We start from the raw sequence: 23153 nt of genomic DNA on the forward strand, positions 1-23153 counted from the left end.
GCGAATTTATATTTTCCCCGAGATGGCTATCAAATAGAACGTCTGTATTTGCTTTTGCGCCTGCATATACAAAAAACTGATATTAACTTTTTGTCAGTAGGGAATATTATGAATGTAGCTGGATGTCAGTTGAAATAATGTTACGAAGGTTGATAGCACGCGCAAACGCAAACGCAAACGCAAACAAACGTCCCCTTTCGTGTGGGAAAGTCGAGCCCCGATTTTACGGGGTGAATCAAAGCTACTGATAATACCGGAGTCAGCCTAAAAGGGGCTGCATCCTGCTAGTTTATGTAAGAGACGGCTCGTAAACAGATAAGCGTGGTAATAAAAACGGGTTTGTGCCGTGAAAAGACCACCTTATCGTTTCGTATCGTACTTGAGGGAAACGGTACTGCATAAAATACCAAATATGTATACTTCTGAAACGGAAAATGTCAGTGAAACTGATCTGATCTTTCCTCAGTTATTATATCTTTGTAATTATGTTTCTCATTTTAACATTTATCGTTGCTTTGAGAGAACGTTACGAATCCGATACGATCGTATTTTGTTGTTATTATTTCGATTTCTGTGTTTATAAAGGATATTGAAATAACGTGCGATATTAGGATAAAGATTTTCTTAATGATATCGCAATTCCGTTGAAAGATTATAATTATGTTAATGTGTATAATAAGATATTCATTTCTCCATGATTTTGCAGGTAACACAGTAATATCAGAACGTTTTGTTATCCGGACATAATGTTCCTCAGTAATGGATACCATTTTTCGTTTCATATATTTACATATTTTATTAGTGTTCGTGTACTGTGTGTTCTTCCATTTTATCGATTGAGGGAATTCTGATTGTAGGAATTTGCATGAATTTACAAGGAGAAGGGGAAACAAGATACGACATAATTAAAGAACTCAAAAGTGGTATAAATGGAACAGAATTAACAAAAGTACACGATGTTGGAAAAGTCGTGATCGCAGACATTGGAAAAAAGAAATGATATTGAGAATTATGCAAAGCACGTGGATTTCTCAGATGCTGCGAACGTAGAAAAACCTTAAATACGCTGATGTAATGAAATTGCTTCATCGCGACACTGGCGATGATAATGACGATTTTATTCAAAGGGAACAGCAAACGAAGGTGTTAATGGAGACGTGCCTTGTCATGGCGAAGCATTCGAAAAAGGGCTTCGATGGTGCAAAGTACGAGAATTACTCTATGCAATTCTGATGAAAGAATTATATGACTCAGCAGTCAAACAGATATGGGATTCATAAATATTCAAAGAAAACCATCGATTAATCTTAGTCTGTATTCCAACAAATTAAATTTCACATGAGAAAAGTGATGCGAATAGTTTTGTCTTCCTATTAGTCCGGACAGGTTAAAAACAAGATTTTTAATCGTTATATCATCTATCGTTACTATGGTTCCTGTACTATATTGTCAAATAAATATATTAGGTCACGTCATAAGTTCGTGCTGACTTTTGTGTATACATTTCATGTTTTAAAGAAAAAACAAGAGAACTTTTATCGAGACGGAATAATAAAAAATGGGAAGAAGTTGTACGACGAGAGGGGGATTACATTTTTTCATGAAACTGAAAGGTATGTAAACAATCTTAACATATATAACCGCTCGAAAAACGCCACGAACTTATGGGATGACCTAATACATAAGAATACACGATGTCTTATAATGACATAAAGGAAACATACTGTACAGCCGAGATAGTAATAAAAATCACGTTATTGGTTTTCTGGCTGTACATTACGTCCTTCTTTACAATTACATATAATTAAGATTAATCTTAATCTGTATTCGAACAAATTAAATTTCACATGAGAAAAGTGATGCAAACAGTTTTCTCTTCCTATTAGACCGCATAAGGCTCGACTCTAGTTAAAAAGAAAATCAATCGTTTAATGATTGTATCATCTATCGTTACTATGGTTCCTGTACTATAAAATACTGTACTGTCAAATAAATATACATAAGAATACACGATGTCTTATAATGACACGAAGGAAACATACTGTACAGCCGAGATAGTAATAAAAATCACATTATTGGTTTTCTGGCTGTACATTACGTCTTTCTTTCGCATTTCGTGTCTGTTACTTGCTTTCACGAAGAACGGTACAGTACATCCAATATTTGGATATCAATAATTCCATTTGCTTGCTGGGTAGTTGCTTCGGTCATCAATTATGGAAACAATCGGAAGAGAAAGAATGATTCTGCAGTCTTCTCATCGCTTTTTAAATTCTTCGTTATATTTTAATAGCCGTTTTGCACACGGCGAATATTATATCGAAGATTATGCCACGAATCGCAAGTATTATTAATATTTATGGCTTGACCGCACGTTAATAATTCATGTATTTTTAGTATCGGGTATAACGACATAGCAGTGATACACATAAATGACACGTATTATGCGTCACATAATACTTTTTGGCATACGATGTTTACATGCCAACTATGCCCATAGAATATAAATAATTGCATTGTCGATTCATATTAGAAATTATATCTCTGTCTTGTAGTAAATTTGGAAGACGATGGACTATAGAAATAATGTATTAAATACGATATTCTCGGATTTCAAGTAATTAATTTATTAGATTGGTGAAAGAAATGATCAGCCGGTGTTCATATCTTTAAATTGTGTTTTCAAATATTAATACTATAATTTATATGTATCTATGTTTCATATTTTATCTATTCTTAAATTGAAAATATCTATTGCAGCTGCTGCTTCATCAAGAATTTATACAGTTATTTAAATTTCGTTTTGAAGACACATCCAACGCTCCTGTTCTCTAATTAATAGTTCTAATTAAAAGCAACTTCAATTATTACGATGTTTGGTATTAAATTCCTTTGGCTTTAAAAATTTAGCAAAGTATTTAAAAGTGCGATATGAAAGAGTAAAGGTGGAAAATAAATAAACAAATAGGAACAAAACGGTGGAACTTTGCATTCATCCAATTGACATTTCTGTCGTAATTTCTAATATTAAAAAACTGGTATTATTGTCCACGTTGGAAAAATATAGAAATAATAGCGCTACGCTGTTCCGAAAAATCTCGTACGAGATGAAAGTTATTAAATAATTATTCCGAATTTATTGTCAGTTTTATATTGGTTTAACACTTTTTCTCTTCAGTGAATACTACAAAAATGTTTACAAAACTTTCGCCAGAACTGTTGTTGCTGCGCTTTTCTGCAAAACCGTGTAATTTAGTTCAGAAATAAACTCGGTAAACGCGAAATTTATTACAACGTGTATTTTCATATCGATTTATAAAATCAAAAGTTATATTCTTGAACCTATACGTATGTCCTATAAAAGTGTCTTTCACATATGTTCTATAAAAATGTAAATTCTGATTAACAAAATTATTTTGAAAATTGTTCCAGAACTAATAGTAATACGAACAAAGTATCAACATGTACATAATAAGTATTATAGAACAAGTTAGTGGCTCTTATTTATCTTAATGCAAGTAAAAACAGAAGGATTAAAATCTTACACTTAGACCCTTATCACATATGTATATTCATATATGAAAATATGACTCGAACAAATACAAGTACGCTGTAATCTACCCTTGTCTTTGCAACCTGGTTAATGAGACTGAGAGACTGCATATGAGGGTTAATTAGCAGCCAACGTAGAAGCTGGAAAACCGTGGACGCATTAGACAAGACGATGACCTATCGTCGTATCTTAAATGCAACGTCACGAAATAGCGACATCGCGTGTAACGCGATGTCCCTTTTTCCACAATTTACGTAGTCGTATGAAGGCGTCAGCGACGACGTATTTTGGAAGATCATTGGGGTCAGTTACTCGGACGCTCTTTAATGTCAGGGAAATTTACAGCAGCTGTTTAGATTGCACATGGCCAGTGAAATTGTGAGCGAATGTTGCGAGGTCATACGGTTGAATGTACAGGAAAAAGTTACACTTATTGCAACCTCTGTTTGCAAATTTTTTTCCAACATTTTTTATTCCAAAAAGCATGTTGAAAAATCATCGAAATCTAGAAATCCTACAAATCTAACGAACGTCGTATCTCGCCCTAATAATATATACGTTGCTTGTCTTTACAATTATATGGAAAATTCTGATGAAACAATTAGCAAATAGTTTTGACGAACTGGAAAGACAGAAGATATTGGGTTGGCAACTAAGTGATTGCGGATTTTGTCATTAGCTGGTAATGTTTTTGCCACCTAATTAGTTGCCAACCCAATAATAAAAAGGACATGATAATATTTCACTTTTCTCTAAAGCGTTTTAATTAAACACAACAGTATCGTATTTGAGTGATTCAGCGAAGCAGCACGTCGTACAGCGACATCAAACAAATTCCATCTAACAAACGAATAACACAGTTAAGCTATAGCACACGGTCGATAATGGGAAAAATTCTGCGAAAGGCAGGAATCGTTGGCAGAATCAGCAAAAAACGAGATCCGAGAGAAACTCAGCCATCGTTACGCTCTAACGATTATTGTTGACCCTCGACCCTCCGTTGTTCTCCAACAACAACGACCGGAAGCATACGTGGAAAAGCGCAGATGCCCGACACACACAGCCAGTTTCTTGTTGTTTTACGCGGTTCTGGTGCGAAGACAGGAGAAAAAAGCAACAAGAAGATCGCTAAGAGTTGAGCGAAATACGTTCTCGGAGAAGCACCCGCCTTCCACATTACAGCTTGATGTATCTATTAGGTCTGGTATACATAGTTTGGCCGGCTTTCCAAACTTCCGCCAACGCCACGATGACGAAGCTACTTTGCCAACTTTCTAATAGTTTTATGACTTTTCGGACTTATGGGGCCGCCTTGTTCCCGACGAATTAGCGACTCCCGGGAAACCTGCGCGCCACGTCCAAACTTACTTTCTTTGCCTCGACCATCCCTTTTTTCTTTTCTTTTTCCTTTTTATTTTCGGCTTCAGTACCAAAGGTTCCGCAAGATTGGAGGACCGTCGTTTGTTTCAGCTGGTAAATGCACTCGGCAGTTTCCTACGTTCGGTTGTTTCACTTTGTTTAGGGGAACTAAGAAATTGTTCGCGGAATTGTAAGAAGGCTTGACTGTAAAGGATAGAATGTTTCACGGAATTTCAATCCGTTCACAAATTACTTTTGTCTTCTACGGCTCTTCTATTCTGCGGTTTAACCGCTCAGTTACATCTCAAGTTTGGCCAAAACACGAAATAATTGTCATTGATACGCATGATCTTCGCGTTTGCCAAAATGAGTAGAAGATTGAATGGAGGAAACTCAGAGATCGCAGTGCTTTGATTTAAGAGTGGAAAATCTAAAATGAGAGAGAAGATTGTTTGCAAAACAAGTTACGCTCTCCTAAGTTTCTCCTTAAAAAGTAAAAACGTTGTCTTTTCTCGTTCGTTCATTGGCATTTTTATTTGCATCAACATCATATATCGACTTGTTCGTGTTCGAGAGCGCGGCGTAAGACAATTTTAACTCGATTATTCGAAAAATATCTCGTGACGTGGGACGCATTGATCGTCGATCAAACGTTCGCGGATAAAATACGACGACGACCTGATAAACTCGGTATTTCTCAAACGAAATTGACTATCGACAGGTTTAAGAATATCTGTAGGGAAAAATCGATATCGGTGCGGAGACATGCATCAATCATAATCTGTTTCACTGTGCACGCTGTTAATCGTTACAGTCGATATACGTAACAGTCTAGAATCGGATGTACTTAAAACAATCGACATCTCGAGGAGATATGATGCTTTAATTAATTAATGTCAATTACGTCTCGCAGCTCTCTACATACCTATCCGATGCTTTCATGAATTGCTGACAGATCAATACGATCTGCCAAATTTACAACGACTTTTCACTGGAATCGATTCATATACGTCGTGGATAAATAATATTTTTCTCACTTTTTTTTTCTTATTTGGTTACAAATAACATTTGCTGTATTATAATTAAATATTTTTATTGGATTGTTTTACGAAATATTTCGACTATTTCAAAATCGTAAAACGCATTCGATAATCATTTTCGTTTATTTGTTTGTTAATTGATTGCGTATGATCCTATCAAATATATGTAATATGTGATAGCTTTAAATTAGCAATTTGGTTGAAATCACAATTCAATATAATTTTATAATTCAATACATTTCGTTTGTTTCAAAAATTTTTCCACGTTTGAGATATGACCTGACAGCGGAAACTTTGCTGCAGCGGAAGAAATGGTTCGGAATAATATTCGTGCTTGGTTCATAATGAACTGATATTCTTTTCCAAAATGTGAGTTAATTTTGTGACACGTGACCTATCTCGATTATTCAGAAGGCTTCGGTGTGTTATTAAGTACTCTATTTGCTTGATAATGTTGCTGAACTACGTTTTATATTGTACATAACTTATTCCAAAACGCTAATTTCGACCATTTATTTTAATGCACAAATGTAAACCTGTGTGAACTAATAAAACTGGTGCATATTTTAATATCATATCTTTCATATTTATTTTATATAATCCCATAAAAATCATATTTTTAGACGATTAATAATTGCTAAACTTTAATGTCTACTGACAAATTGCAAGATAAATAGGAGATACATAAAAGGAATTGATTGAAATTTTACTTTAAATAATTGTTTTAAACTGAATGAAACAAAATGAAACAAATTGTTTTAAACGTGGCAAGATAGCGCGACAACCAACGTCTCCACTGAAACAACGTCATTATCATTAACATTAGTCGATCTGGGTAATTTGCAGATATTTATTTGTTTACTACGGTCTGCAGGCTGCATATTTTTAAGCGTACGCGGGATTTATTGATCGTACATGTTATTGAGTAACATATTGATTAATACTTTGACTGCCAGTTAAGGCATTTTGAATATAACCAATAAATAGAAGATACTTTGAAATAAAAAGTGCCCATTGAACAATTAAACATTTTTATTAGAACATCAATAAAAAAAAAAAATGAGAACAAATCCTGCATCTAGCGGTGTACTGTGTTAAAACACTTTAAACATAAATGTGGTACATCAATACAACCTGGACAATAAGTGGTCACCTTTTTGGTCCGATTCTTAGCCATTTTTGATCCTAACTGTTTAACATTTTTTTTATAGCACTCTCTGCAAAATTTTCGTGCCAGGCACGCTTTCCCTTCTTTCTTCTGCATTTCGTGTCGCAATCTTTGTCGAATAAGTATATTTGATGGCTCTGGTGAATGGCACTGTGTAAGGTGCATTGCGAGTGCCATTCTAAAATCTGATACCTTGATTTTTGTTTTTGTTGCTTGTTTATAGAGTATCATCGCGTTTGAAATTGATGTATTTTACGATAACTCTAAAGTTAATTTTATATACCACTTGAGGGTTCTTCTATGTGGTGTAGAATAGGTATCATTTGATTTGATAAATTTGCAGCACATTTTCCTCTGTTGTAATCTACTACTACCATTGGTTTATCACAAACATAATTTTTCTTGCAAACCTCTACCATTTCAACCGAATGTTTTGTCGAAATCATAAAAATAATCATAATACTGTTTACTAATATCTTTTACACATTTCAACAATGTGTACTTATTTAAAGGTTCAAAGGGTTTGAGTCTGTGGTTGTTCACGGGGTTTTCAAGCAGTCGTGTTGACAAAGTATCTACATATTTGGGTGGCGTAGCAGAGTGTTAGCATACGAAGCTATAAACTGGATAGCATTTTAAATTCACTGCATAGACGAGACAGTAATAACAAGTGATCATTACACGTGTAATAACTGGCCTGCGCCTAACTATATTCTACGTAACGAAAATCTTACAATGAAACGTATCCTTCAAGACTGTGGCCATTTAAAGGAAATAAAAAACAATTGTTTATAATAAGAAATAATATGAATGAAATCATGAATTCGCGCGAAAATATTAACAATCTCATTGGAATTTTCAAAGAAATCAGAATGTGTGGCCAATCGTAGAAATGGAAATACTAAATATATACGTGTTATTATTTTATGATCTGTTTAATTTCAGCCTCACCAGTCTAGAAATGGACGTGGTTTACAATTCCTTTCATTCGTTTTTCCGTATTTAGACTTCCTGTACTGTCGTTCCTTAATTAACTAATTGCTTATTTACGTAACCTGTTCTATTCCTAATGCATACTTGTATTTAAGTTTATAATGATGTAAGGTTTTCTACTATATATATATATATATATATGTCGGGTTGGCGTTACGATTAGAGTTAGGGTTAAGGGCGTAAACGAATCCCTATTGACACTAGACGTGATCACTATGCAATAGAGGAGATATTTACTAGTGCAAACATGACCATGTTGGAATTGGACAAGTAATCGCGATAATTTGATACTCGAGAAGCTAATGACAATGATCTTAGGCTCAATAACGAATCCACGGTCAACGGGATGACGAACTCTACTCTTCTTTAGCGTCTAAGTTGTACTCAATGTTAATGCATGGGGCCATCACTACGTATCCGAGAGTTACTTGAATCGTCGTCGAGATCGTACCGGATAGTAACTCTCCGTCTCGACGATGCCGTCGAGGAAAACTATAATGGGTGGGTCTAAGGACATGAGATCCTCGGATTCGTCAAAGAAAGCTTTCGTTCCAAAGGTGAGGGAAATTAGCGCTGTTGCTAATTGGTCGATCTCCATATCGGCGTTTTGAAAGAGATGCTGGCCGCCCTTGAGGGGAGGTTGTTGACGGGGGCATCGTTCGTGGAAGATAGGCTTCTCCTATCGTCCCGTAGTTGCAACAAGGACTGTTTGTCTAAATGAAGAACTTTGCTTGACTAAATCTTAAGATTTATTGCGGGTCCTCAAGTTAGCTAAACATACTGCGGAGGTATATTGACATCTGGAGATCATCTTACCCGAAGGATAGGATCTGCGTGTGGCGAGCCACGGAACAGAAACCTTTGAAATATTTACTGCCACGTGTCGCTACGGCTATTTCTTTAAAGGAGAGGTATAGAGTTACTCTGTGCCTTTGTTAGATAAAACGTTCATCCCTTGACCGCGGCTACGTTCGGCGACTGGTTGTCGCCTCGAGCCCAAGCTCACTATCATAAACCTCGAACAATCGGAGCGACATTTGTTTAATCTAAATTACGACATTACGGTATTCCCGAGAATCCAAGGAGAGGTTCCGGTGTTTTTCCATCTCCGACACGGCCATTCTGACTATCACACGTCCTCGGGTGCAGCTACAAGATTGAGTCTTTCTAACATTAGGTTCGGTACAATTAGCATGTCTACAATTTAACTTAATGTCTAAATAAGCTGAGGGTCCGGTGTAACAACAAAATTTTGTTCGGAGGTTTGACAACAAAAGGAATAGAAGAGCACATGAATTAGTAACGTTGTAATTAGTATTGGAAGTGCTAGTTGCATCCTGTGGGTTATCAGTCGGGTCATAACGGCGAAATGGACCAGTCTCGATTTCGCACCCCAATGGATCTCGTTTTTCTAGATCGCACGACCGCACCAAACTTCGTAACACTATAGCTCATGGTGCGCGTGAACACATCACTTGCCCCTTAGTCGAGCTTCATAACACTATAGCTCATGGTGCGCGTGAACACATCACTTGCCCCTTTACCAAGCTTCATAACTCTATAACTCATGGTGCGCGTGAACACATCACTTGCCCATTTACCAAGCTTCATAACTCTATAGCTCATGGTGCGCGTGAACACATCACTTGCCCATTTACCAAGCTTCATAACTCTATAGCTCATGGTGCGCGTGAACACATCACTTGCCCATTTACCAAGCTTCATAACGTACTCCGTAAGGTGCTACGGTCTTTGTGCTAAGGATCTTCCGAGATCGAGGTGCTCATGTCGTCGTGGTCACTGTTATTGCCGTCACTACCGACGTCCAACTCAGCGGGAACGCGACTGTCCGGCATTTTTCTTAATCTGTCGTGACTGTTTTTATACGATCGTTTGCCGTCTAGCGTTTTTAAAATATATCTATCTCGTTCCAAAATCTCGGTTATTACGAATGGACCCTTGAATTTTGGCTCTAGCTTGGTTTGGTTTCTTTTCTCATTTTTTTTGCGTAGTACGAAATCGCCGAGGTTAAACCTAACCACTTTAGCTTTGTTTCTATCAAAACTTTCTTTGTTGTACTGGGCTTTACTCTCTATGTTCTATACAGCCTGCTGTCTTACATCAGGGATATCGACTTCCTTTTCTTCGATATTGTCGGGTAGTAATAGGTCGTACGGTCTCGCTGTTCTACCGATTAGTAGTTGTAAAGGGCTCGAATTAGTCACGCGGTTGGTGGTGCAGTTCAACGCTAGCTGTATTTCCCCAATCGCGTCTTGCCATGGCCGCCCGGTCGTTTCTACTGTCGTGAACGTATTTTCAATGTACGCATAACACGCTCTACCTGTCTATTGGCTCTATCATCGGTCGCTGTCGGGTGAACTTTAATTCGTTTGCTTTCGCAGAATTCTCGAAATTCACTACCTTTAAAACATCTTTCCTGATCTGCTATTATCCGGCAGGGACTTCCGAATAAAATATAGCGGGTTTAAGCGCTTTAATGGTGTTACGGAAATCTATCTTACGAGTACGATGCAGGTATACGAATTTAGTGAACACATCGATCAAAACAATGACGTACTCCTTTGAATCGCTTTTACCACTCAACTTGCCTGTTATGTCCATGTGGACCGTATGCCAGGGTATGCTGGTCTTAGGTATAGGATGTAGTTCGGCTTGTATCTTACCTGAACTAGCTTTCGAAACTTGACAAGCATGACAGTTCTCAATGAATCGGCGAACGTACTTCGCCATCCCTTCGAACCAGTAATACTCGTACAGTCTCTCGAGCGTTTTCTCCCAACCTAAGTGCATAATTGACTGGTGCACATAGTTAATAACAGACTATCTAAAACCTCTTAGGACTATAGGTAAACAGAGAGTCCTGCCTTTTCTTTGTATCCTACGGTAAAGAGTACCGGACCGTAATTCGTATGTATTCGCGATGTCTTCCGCGAGCTCATCGTTTTGCAATTTCTTGACGATTCCCAAGGTTTGAGAATCACGACGTTGTTCGGCTAATCGCCAGTATTCCGATATTTCGGCCAGATTGATTTCTTTCTCCGCAATTTTATCAATTTTACGGTGGTCTAAATCTACGGGGTTTCGCGAGAAGAAATCTACGTGGGCTGTCCGTTTACTTTCCAGATACATAATGTCAAAAAAACAAAAGTCTGCAAGTAGGCCCATCACCGATGGTCCCTGTCATTTAAATGTACTTTGTTACTCGACGCTTTCGACGAGTCGCAATCCGTGACGACAAGAAATTCCCGCCCATGTAGATAGTGACGGAAACGCTCGACTGCGTTTACGACTGCTAACGTCTCTAGTTCGCAGGAATTATACCTAGATTCTGCGAGGGTAGTTCTTTTACTGTAATACTCTATTACTTTGCCTTTACCTTCGACTTGATGCGTCAAAATCGCCCCGTAACTCTCTCCGAGCTAGCGTCAGTATGTAGTTCTATCGGGTAATTGGGGTCGAATATCATTAACACCGGCGCGTCGGTCAGGGCGGAAACTGCCTGTTGTCTTATTTTCTCGTGCCTATCTGTCCAAGTTATATTTCTGTTATTCGAGATGAGCGCATACAGGGGTTTCATTACCTGTGAGAATTTAGGGATGAACTTTCGGAAGTACGAAGCTAACCCTATGAACTGCCTGAACTGTGTGACGGCTGTTGGCACAGGAAAAAGCTTAAGGTGTGTATTTTACCCGGGTTCGGACGAACTTCTTCGTTATGAATTACATATCTCAAACAGAGCACCGATGTCTTTAGAAAAGGAACAGTTCGCAATGTTAACAGAGAATCCTGCTTTTACGAGGGTATCTAATACGGTGTTCAATCTTCCTAAAGCTTGATCTATCGAGTCGGCAATAATTAGAACGTTATCGAAATAAATAACAACGTACGAATGAGCGAGGTCGCCTAGGGCCTTGCGAATGGCCCTCCGAAAGACGGACGGCGCAATTTTTCAGTTCAAACGGCATCGTTATCTACTCATATTGTCTGTCGGGAGTAACGAACGCTGTATACTCCGCTGAATTAGGATAAGTAGGAATTTTGGTGAAACCCGCTGGCCATATCCAGGCTAATAAAATATCTCGCCTCTTGCAATCTCGCGACTTGATCCGCAATAAGGAGTAAAGGGTACCGATCCGCGACGGTACTTTGATTTAGTTCTCGGGGATCCACTCATAATCTATCTGAGCCGTGTTCTTCTTCACGAGTTACGTAGGGCTCGCGAATGGCGAATTACTAGGCCTTATGATCTTTGCTTTAATTAAAACGCTTATTTTCTCACGTACCGCTCTTCGGTCCTCCTCGCTAAATCTATAAGGACTTCCTCGTACGGTGATGTTAGGATCAATTAATCGTATTTCTAACCGGCCTGTATTTACGCGAATACGTAGGGAATCCGTAACGAATGAATCTTTGAATTTGTCGAGAAGAGAAATTGATCGACTTTTATTATTACCATGTACATCAATGTCAGCTTCATTAACGACGATCTCGTTTGCAGTGGTTTCCTTACAGACATTAATTATTTTTGTTTTACACATAGCGAGGCTATTTTGTGTAATGTTACGTCAAAACCCAGACTTAGAGTTCCACAACTAATCGCGATATCATATTTTAGATAACTATCAGCAAGGACATGAGAAATTATCTTCGATGTAAAAATCATTAATACACACGATGAACAAATGGGAGGCGTATGTTTAATACAAGTATTTCCTGCTCCTCGCATTACTAATATGTCAGTCATTCTTTTGCCAGAAATCTCGAGGTCACGGACTCTTTAATTAGTGAACGCTCGGCTCCCGAATCGGAGTAAAAATGGAAACGACTCACCCAGATGACTTGATCTACCCGATGATGCTTCCAGTACGTAGAAGTCGACTCGCCACTCGTTATTGAAATTATGGTTTTCTTTCATAATCAGGTTAACAGTTACGCCCCGTGCAGCGGGGTCGGAACGTGCGATTTTAAGGGTTAAAACGTGGTAGCGAAAACTTGTTAGGTTTCACACTCGATTTTGCACTAGCGACTGGGTTACTCGCGCACGATGGTCGTAAGTTCTAGCACTGTTATAATCGGCACTGATCCCACTTCTGATGTCGGGTTGGCGTTACGATTAGAGTTAGGGTTAAGGGCGTAAACGAATCCCTATTGACACTAGACGTGATCACTATGCAATAGAGGAGATATTTACTAGTGCAAACATGACCATGTTGGAATTGGACAAGTAATCGCGATAATTTGATACTCGAGAAGCTAATGACAATGATCTTAGGCTCAATAACGAATCCACGGTCAACAGGATGACGAACTCTACTCTTCTTTAGCGTCTAAGTTGTACTCAATGTTAATGCATGGGGCCATCACTACGTATCCGAGAGTTACTTGAATCGTCGTCGAGATCGTACCGGATAGTAACTCTCCGTCTCGACGATGCCGTCGAGGAAAACTATAATGGGTGGGTCTAAGGACATGAGATCCTCGGATTCGTCAAAGAAAGCTTTCGTTCCAAAGGTGAGGGAAATTAGCGCTGTTGCTAATTGGTCGATCTCCATATCGGCGTTTTGAAAGAGATGCTGGCCGCCCTTGAGGGGAGGTTGTTGACGGGGGCATCGTTCGTGGAAGATAGGCTTCTCCTATCGTCCCGTAGTTGCAACAAGGACTGTTTGTCTAAATGAAGAACTTTGCTTGACTAAATCTTAAGATTTATTGCGGGTCCTCAAGTTAGCTAAACATACTGCGGAGGTATATTGACATCTGGAGATCATCTTACCCGAAGGATAGGATCTGCGTGTGGCGAGCCACGGAACAGAAACCTTTGAAATATTTACTGCCACGTGTCGCTACGGCTATTTCTTTAAAGGAGAGGTATAGAGTTACTCTGTGCCTTTGTTAGATAAAACGTTCATCCCTTGACCGCGGCTACGTTCGGCGACTGGTTGTCGCCTCGAGCCCAAGCTCACTATCATAAACCTCGAACAATCGGAGCGACATTTGTTTAATCTAAATTACGACATTACGGTATTCCCGAGAATCCAAGGAGAGGTTCCGGTGTTTTTCCATCTCCGACATATATATATATATATATATATATATATATTATGTAAAACCATGTAGGTAGAAAAATTGTCCAATCTCTATTTACACTACGAGATAAATTAATGTAATTGTAATTAAAATTAAATTTAATTAAAAATAATGTAATAATGTAAGTAATGTAATTAAAAATAAATGTAATTGTGCCAAATCGCTCGTGACCTTAGTAGTCGACGCAACTATAAACCGTTAAATAAAATAATTTAACCGCGAATAATAATATCGCAGGTAATACAGACTTAATTTCATTGAACTTAACATAATAGATTTGCTTTTATTTGTATTCCATTAGAAAGTGTTCGATGGAAAATATACGTAGATTTGAATAAAACGAAACATATTTATTTTTATATGATTTTATAATCCCGATACCCGTTCGTATAAGCTGAAATTATCCAAAATATCGGAGACGCAAATGATGGGATAATATTGAAAGCAGAATTCATTGCAAATTGCATATTACCAAATAAAGTAAAATATCATGTAAAGTTCTGTTGCAAATTAAAGTAAACGTTACAAGTTAGTAATACTTAAATAAAACAAAGAGAAAAAGAGAAAGAAAACGCTAATAACATTAAAAGTTCTCACGACCAATAACAACCTAAGCGAAGCTTTGGAAGCTGAGAGTAGCCTATGTGTTCTGTAAATTCCTCTTCAAAAGAGTTTCCGTTTCAACGTTACGCTTAATAGTTTCATTTTGTTCTTTGAAATCGAAGTCCTGCCCTGATAGTCGAATCCAACAGCTCTGTCCTGATAGTCGAATGCAACAGTCCCGTTTGTAACTCTATTCCCAATATCAAGTAATCCTATTTATTAAAAGTGCTGATAAATGCAAACTACACGAACGAAATACGATATCGTGACTTTTAAATCGTTTGTTTCGTTCTCCGGAACTCTGTACATCTTCGTTGTATCTTTTATGACTATAGTTAGCAATCCGCAAGCTTTGTGTCAATTAAAACCTACGAAGCACAAACGGGATATGCACCAACGCGCATATTTTCATCTATTCGAATTCCTTGGAAATCGCGATGAAATTATGAGAAATCCAATAATTGTATAATTTATCTGATAAAAAGAAGCGTGATATTTCTTGGTACTGCAATCATATTTAATAATTCATAACCAATGAGCGAATGCTGATGATATTGTTAATTCTTAATAAGCTAGCGACGATCCATAGGGGATGTGTACCCATTTGACACAACGAACAGAAAGTTGCTAATAGAATTTAATTTAATTTAATTTGCCACGTGCTATATATGTATACTATTTGAAAGATAAATTCCAGTAAATTGCTTTATCCATGCAAACCAATATTACGTAAATTCATACAAAGAGAAATATCATTTCACCGAAGATTAAAATTAGTCCGCGATAGCTGCGTTAAATTCTGTTCGATATTTAATTCTCACAGATCATTATGTTAAATTTCGTATAATAAATGCGCTGAATATTACATTTTTTAGATATCGAAAATTGAATTGTTGAATATCGAAGACTGTCGATGACATTAATCTATCGCTCGAGGAAACATAAATTGATGATGATTTCTGGAATTGAATCGATTTAAAAAACAAAGAACCCAATCTTGAAAGGATTAATCGTTCGGATAGAACAGAAGAATCGTATGAAAGGTATTTCAGTGAAATTTACGTGATTTTACTCGGGAGGATATTTTTATACGCCAACCTAATAAATTGCTGCTTTACAAGATTTATGAAACATGCAAAGATTAAAGAGGAAATTCCACAGAAAAGACGTTTTAAATATTCCATTCTTTTAACACCATTTTTTCTTCATTATTCTTTACGTTGCTACAGAAACGCGTGGTATTCTCGGATAGACAAATTTGCCCCATAATTTTCAGTCATTTGAAATTCCAACCGCAACATGTTAGACAGTCTATCTATTGTAATGAAGTGGCAATAATATAATAACGCGAACCACTAGTTCGGCTAACAATAAATTTGCTAAACTTACTAAGCGAAGTCCTTGCAACTGCAACTGTTAGGAACAGTTGAAGTGAGAGTGCTCTGTTCTGTTCTGCAGCGTTCTATTATACAACTGTTGCGGCGAAAGGTTGCGTTGACTTAATGCAAGATTTCTTGTTAACACATCGGATGTTTTAACTATGTCCAATATAGCATCCAGTTATGAGAATCTGACGTATGTATTTTATCAGATTGAAATTCCGATAAACTGTTTTCTTCGTTCAATATATAATTAAATGTTATTTAATAAAAATTATATAATTAAATTAATATTTGTAATTCTTTTAAACAGCATCAAAGAGCTTTTTACTTTCACACATATACACATATAACGCGTTTTTAAGGGCAGATTTTCCTGCAACAGCAACAAGAGTAGGTGATTTTTGTGAATTCTCTTTGCTACTAATTGCTAGTTATGTGAGGCGAAACTTTTTCGAGATATAAATTGATAGCGTTGAAGTACAAATGTAATTTTTTTATTTGCATTCTTCTTATTGTTTATCGTATGTCATACGAATTTTGCGATCAAATTTGACAATATAATATAACCAGTGTTAGCGCGCAGTATAACATCCGTCACAATCGTCGAAATGCAAAAGTTACGAAATTTTCTTAAGGTCAAGCGGTTTACGTTGGGATTGAATCTATTTTCGAAAGAAAAATATTTTTAAATGAAGAATTGGAGAATTCTAACGTTTAGAAGATAAATTTACCTTTCTCGGTAGGTAAACTGGGTTTGGATTGTTCGAAAAAATATTACAAATAAACAATCGAATAGAAATTTGATGTTCAATCCTTAGAGAAATTCGTAGTAAAGTGAACGAGTTCAAAATTGGATTAATCAATTAGTTTTTCAATTATGGAGTACGCCAATTCAAAAAGTTAATAAACCATAAGAAGAATTGGAATTAAAAAACTACAATTCAAGAATTATTCAAAATTATTCCTACTTCAAGGCTATATATTTACATCCTGAAAACATCTAATCTCATATAACTAATAGAGTGAAAAAATTTCAGAGTAAAAGAATTCATAAAGATCACTTAATTTTATTATTGTCACACGAAAATCCCCCTTAATCAACGATGTGTGTTTAATTATCATTTTAACAAATTTTTCTATTATCATTTACGAACAGATTAAATAAATCATTTACTCTATCGTCCCAATAAATGGGACTTTTTCCTCTCATCAAAGAAAACTATAAATGTATTTTTATATTGTCTAAGCTATTCATTGATTATTCATAACGAAATGTCCAAATATAGAAACAAATAATATTTCAATATCGATAGCGCAGTAAATATTATACGTATCTATGTACATATATTGCTTGATGAAATCTAATTTTATAAAATATATCTTGAAATATTTCTTCAATTTCGCTACGCACTTCTCGAACGAGCCAATAATAATTTCTTGCTTGAAAGTTTCCACATCAAACCGATTTCCTCTCCTTGACAAATCTATTTCTCTTATAATTAGTTATGTCAATTTTTCAATAAGTCGAAAATTGACTTATTTATCTTAATATCTATTTTTAAAATACAGAGGTGTTAAAATTACTCTTGCGCTATGCGTTTAACATAAACGATAATTCAAACTTCGGTTGTCGGAGAACGACTGAAAACAAGAATGGTTTCTCTGTTGTTTCAGGCGCCAACAATGTAAACGAACCACCTATCCTCGAACCTGGTGGATACCCTGCGGGCCTGCCGCTTTCAGAATCAACCAAAGTCGGTACGGAAGTGTTCGTCCTTAAGGGCCACGATCCCGAAGGATCGCCAGTGAAATATGGTATACAACTCACGGACCATTTCGTCGTAAATCCACGCACTGGCGTTATCACGTTGGCGAAACCTCTCAATCGCGAGGTAAGTCAAATCCCCTGCTGTTTTCTTTCCCTCTTTGCTTGGATGTCGATGTGTTCACAGGATGTTTAATGTGGAACGAAACGAATAAAAATAAATCTAGAACAGGTAGAAACTATAAATTTATATATAAAGTGGTATGTAATTAAGAGAATATTAGATTACTTGAATTCTTTTTGTTTGTAATCGAGAGAAAAATATTGAAGAAAAACTTTGGCAAGTTTCCGATGAAATTCGAACATTTTTTGGCAGTATGGTGAAGCTTCAAATTTTTTTTCGCGATGAAAGAATTGAATATCGTTAGAAAGTTTGTATCAAAGTCTGGAGAAAGTTCAAAGTTAGTATACTTGTGAAAAATTAAGAAAAGCTGGTATGAATAAACAGAAGATAGTAGTTTTTACTTTGACAAGATAGAGGAAATGCTTTTAATGAATAAAAAATAAGCATTAGCTTTTCTTCCTTTTTACTTTTAACGTTCAGCAAATAAATGATTTTACTTTTTCCAGAAGTATGTATGCTACTGACCTCGATATGATTTGGTATGGTTTGAAATATATGATGCTACATAAAATTGATTTTGTCGTTGCAATTAGAAAAACGATATTTTATAAAAATAATTTCGAAAAGGTATTTAACACTGACCTGTCCCTCGTGTCAATTTTATACACATTTCTGATAAAAAAAGTTATATTATTTGGCCATTTAAGGAGCAATTTTTCTGAAGCATTTTAACCTGCATCTTTTTTTATTCTTTCCGATCAATGCGAAATTTTAATAAAACAATTTTCAAGATTAATTATATATCTCTTCATATCATTGGCTTTTTACCATTGTGTCACATTAGGACGTGAAATTTAGGGATAGATTAAACGAAAACTACAAAAATTTATACCGTTTTGATAAAAGCAATTCGTTGTGTAAATCATTGTCTCCTTCTGATTTACTTTCGCTTATTTTATGACCACGTTTTCAACTTTTCAATGAAGTCAAAACAAAAGACAAAAATATTTGCTTGCAAGAAAAAGATCTTGTTTATAAATACTTTTACTTTTAACTTTTACCGAGAAGCTTTTACTTAATTTTTATTTATATCAGAGATTACTTCACTTTACGTACAATGTACGTACCATGTTCTTTCTGTTATGTGTCTACCCTTTTCCGTACATTACGAGACATTTGCCAATTTTAAACATAAGGTTCGATAAAATATTTCTACAATAAAAAAAAGAAATATATATATATTTTATAATTAAAAATAATTTCATAAGAATAATTTCGATTTTCATAAGTAACATTTCACGAATAACATCATTTTGATGTTAAAAAATTGATTCGTGTCTATTCTAGTTTACTAACAGAATCCTGTGATTTATGGATAATAGCATGATGAAGGATCACCTCTTCAAAACACATTTTACTTTTCTTGCTAATGAAGTACTGTTACAATCAATAGTTTTTTTCGAATCTCAGTGACTGAAAACATTTCAATCTTTAGGAATTAAAATGTACGTTCTGTTTGCAAAAATACAGAGAATATACAAAAGAACTGTACAGCATGAATATAAAATTGTACAATATAAAGTTATGAGCGCAGATTTTTTTTTTATACACACTTTATCTCGTCGTTATTAATAATACATGCTCGGCTGTCAGCATTTTCCAAACAAAAATTACCTCACGTCTTCGTATATGTACAGCGTATATCCTTTTTTCACATTTCACCTGTATTTCTATCCTTCTCATAACAAACAACCACTCAGTGCTGCAAATCCACTTCTCTGTTCTCCATTTCCTGAATAATGTTCCTGAATACAATCAGCTTAATAAAATTTGTTAAATGTGAGTTTAGGAGCTCGTTTTCTAGACGTTCTACTTAAACACCACGTTATTAAAATGAAATGACAGTCTACACGAACTTTAGTAAGGATACTTGCTGTTACGAGTCTTCTAAACAGCTCAGTGCATAGGTCGCATCTTAATGATGATGAAATAGCTGCGATGTTAGTTCAGCGTTAAAGAAAATTTCGAGAAAATAAAGTTACAATTTTCTATGTGCAGTAGCATGTAAACTTCGAATAAAAATAAAGAATGAGATTTTGGTCGTCGCTAACGAATAAATATCCAGTCGAACAAATATTTATCCGAATAAAAATTTGTTTGTATTAGAAATTATCCGCATAAAAATTTAATCGAACAACTCATTCGGATAAGAATTTATTCGCATAAAATTATACATTGTGTGTGGATATTTATGTGCTACATCGAGAATGGTAGTGAACGTGAGATATATAATATTTGCAAGCTACATTTCCAGATGTTGTAACATTGGCTTTCATGACTAACTTTTTTCATAACTAATCAGATTGGAAAGTTTATTCCTGCTTGGTAAACTATTCATTTGGTAAATTAATACTAAGAATTGTACCTAATATCTATACAGTATATGATTGTACAAAATTAAATGGCAACGCACGATCTTTCGTATTATTGTTCGAATAAATATAGAAAATAATTCGTTACGGATAATAAATAATTATTTCACGGATAAAATATTCCACTGATAATTATCTCTGATAATCAACTCTGATGTATACTACGATACATGAAGTAAAAAGATTATTATGATTTCATATCTGCAATTGATAAATCTTTTATAAGGAATTAGATTTACAGTTTGATCATGATAGTTAACTATTTTTAGTAATTAATGCAAGTTACTGTTGTTTTTCATAAGATGATATTTTCTATTTAAAAAAGGGATCAATGTATATATTTCTGAATTTTACGTTATTTCTAAGTATCGTTAGTAGTTTGTGAATAATTTGCAAGATTTCAGTGCAAAAATGTCTCGAATGAAAATTGCCAAATATGATCGGAACTTTTCGCGTCGAAAATACAAGGTACACATCGTAAAAAGACTTTTAATCGCGTAAAAAATACTATCGCGAAGTTTACAACAAAGCGTTGTAGTCGTAGCGAAAAGAAGCGTACAGGCGTAAACGAAGCGTGCAAGCGTAAACGAAGCTTGCAAGCGTAACTTTTCAAAGTCCGTCAATGCTATTAAAACAAAATGTAAATGAAATGTTTCTAAAAATATGATGCACTGCAACATTTTACAAATTTCACGTATCAGAAAATCCAAGTTGATGCTGATGCGACAGTTAACAAACGTATATTTCTGGCGAAGATATAAAAGAATTTATAATTTTTTACAAACAGGAAAATTTAATAAGTTCGCGTGAAAAGTATGTTACTTTTACATGAGTTTTCTGAAACGAGCATTTCTCTCTGTTCGTAAACCTGTCTCTGAAAGAGTGGAATTACTTGTCGTAGTCTATCTGCGTGTCAAAACTTGGTTCATCATTAGACGTTTCTATAGCAAATTTTCGCGCAGCTACAATGAGATTGAAAATTTAATTTGGGGACGTTCTCCTATAGTAACCTCGATGATATAGCGAGGTCGTAAAATCGGTCAGACGTTGTTAGCAGTGCTATGTTGCTATCCTAATTAACTATGATTTAGAAGCCTTAGACACTTTAATCCCGAGACCAAAAGTTTGCTTGAGGTCTGCTTCGTGTTCTCGTTAATAAATTAGGTTTTTATAACTTTATTATATTGGACGTAGGAAGCAATTCTCTTCTTTTATAGCTTGTAGTATAGCGGCAATTTAAAATCGAGATATTAAGGTATTTCGATATGTTTATAATGTCGACGTTTAATCTTTGAAATATGCTGTTGTATATTATTTTGTTTGTCACGCAACTCTGAAAACAGTAATTGAAAAATTAGATTTTTATAACTTTATTATATTAGACGTAGGAAGCAATTCTCTTCTTTTATAGCTTGTAGTATAGCGGCAATTTAAAATCGAGATATCAGGGTATTTCGATATGTTTATAATGTCGACGTTTAATCTTTGAAATATGCTGTTGTATATTATTTTGTTTGTCGTGCAACTCTGAAAACAGTAATTGAATAATCTGATGAAATGTAATATTCAACAATTGCGTATATATTGTAGACTAAATTGGTAGCCAGAGGGGAGTATTCTAAAATACGTAAATGTTAATTTTGAAATATCTGGTACGTAGCTGGGAAATAGTTTTCAAATTTTTGCAATTAGTTGATGAATTTACGAAATGGCATGATGTTATGACAATCAGTATTTTTAAAACGCTCAAGCAAGTGGCGAAGATGTACGTACATTTTAAACTAAAATCATATGAAAAGAGAGGAATTGGTAATATAAAGTTGAAAAAACCAACGTGTTTAATTAAAAAATTGTTCCTCTGCGAAACGCGAAAAAATTACGTTTTTCTCGTGCGACCTTCCATTCTTAAACGTTTCAAATTCACAGAGACTTGTCAGATCTATCTTTATAAACGGAAGTGTATAATATGTTAGTAACTTAAAAATATACAAAATATTCGAAAATTGAAGAATTTCTTCTATTTTATTTAAACCAAAGCTTGTCAAGAAAAAATACATCGATATGTGTCATTGAAGTTCAGACAATATTTTCATTGTTTAATTTTTCCGAAACGAAGGTGTCAGACCTGGTGGTTTGTGCGTTTAAAAAACCTTACACCTACGAAGCTTTGACTAACCAAATACCGTTTACTTGGTTCAATTCAGTTCCGAATATCGCGAGAGTAAAATGAACAATGTGCCCTCAACGATTCATATCGCCACTCACGTCAATCTTTTAGACGAATTTCTTCACATGCAAATTTTTATTATTTCGGTATGTATACTAATGTCTTGGCGACCGCCTCAGTGTCTCGTATAGCTGCTATGTTCCTCATGCGTTAGTAAGTTTGAGATACAGAGCTTTTCCTTTTCACTGTGTGTCACAAATCATCTTTCAATAATAAATAATCCATTGAAAAAATAATTGTACTTTTTCTAAGGATTGGTGAATTTATTTATATTTTTTTGAAAGATCATAGTCTTACGAGTAAAACCTTACAATAACATTTTTCTAATATTTGTTTAATACGAAACAGTGTAACTGAAAAGAAATTTCCATTTTTTCGTAACTTTCGGTCAAATTTGTATTT

General features: G+C 35.4%; 1 protein-coding gene across 2 annotated transcripts in view; it reads left to right on the plus strand.

Annotated features, from left to right (window-relative positions):
• The window catches only part of LOC126928995 (cadherin-87A), a 521848-nt gene that overhangs the window by 414712 nt on the left and 83983 nt on the right, over positions 1-23153 (plus strand). For both annotated transcript variants that reach the window (XM_050744939.1, XM_050744941.1), the window contains one exon: positions 17878-18095. In XM_050744939.1, coding sequence (XP_050600896.1) covers positions 17878-18095 — 218 coding nt within the window. The remainder of the gene's footprint in view (positions 1-17877; positions 18096-23153) is intronic.

The sequence above is a fragment of the Bombus affinis genome, chromosome 2, assembly GCF_024516045.1.
Source record: "Bombus affinis isolate iyBomAffi1 chromosome 2, iyBomAffi1.2, whole genome shotgun sequence".
Classification (NCBI taxonomy): domain Eukaryota; kingdom Metazoa; phylum Arthropoda; class Insecta; order Hymenoptera; family Apidae; genus Bombus; species Bombus affinis.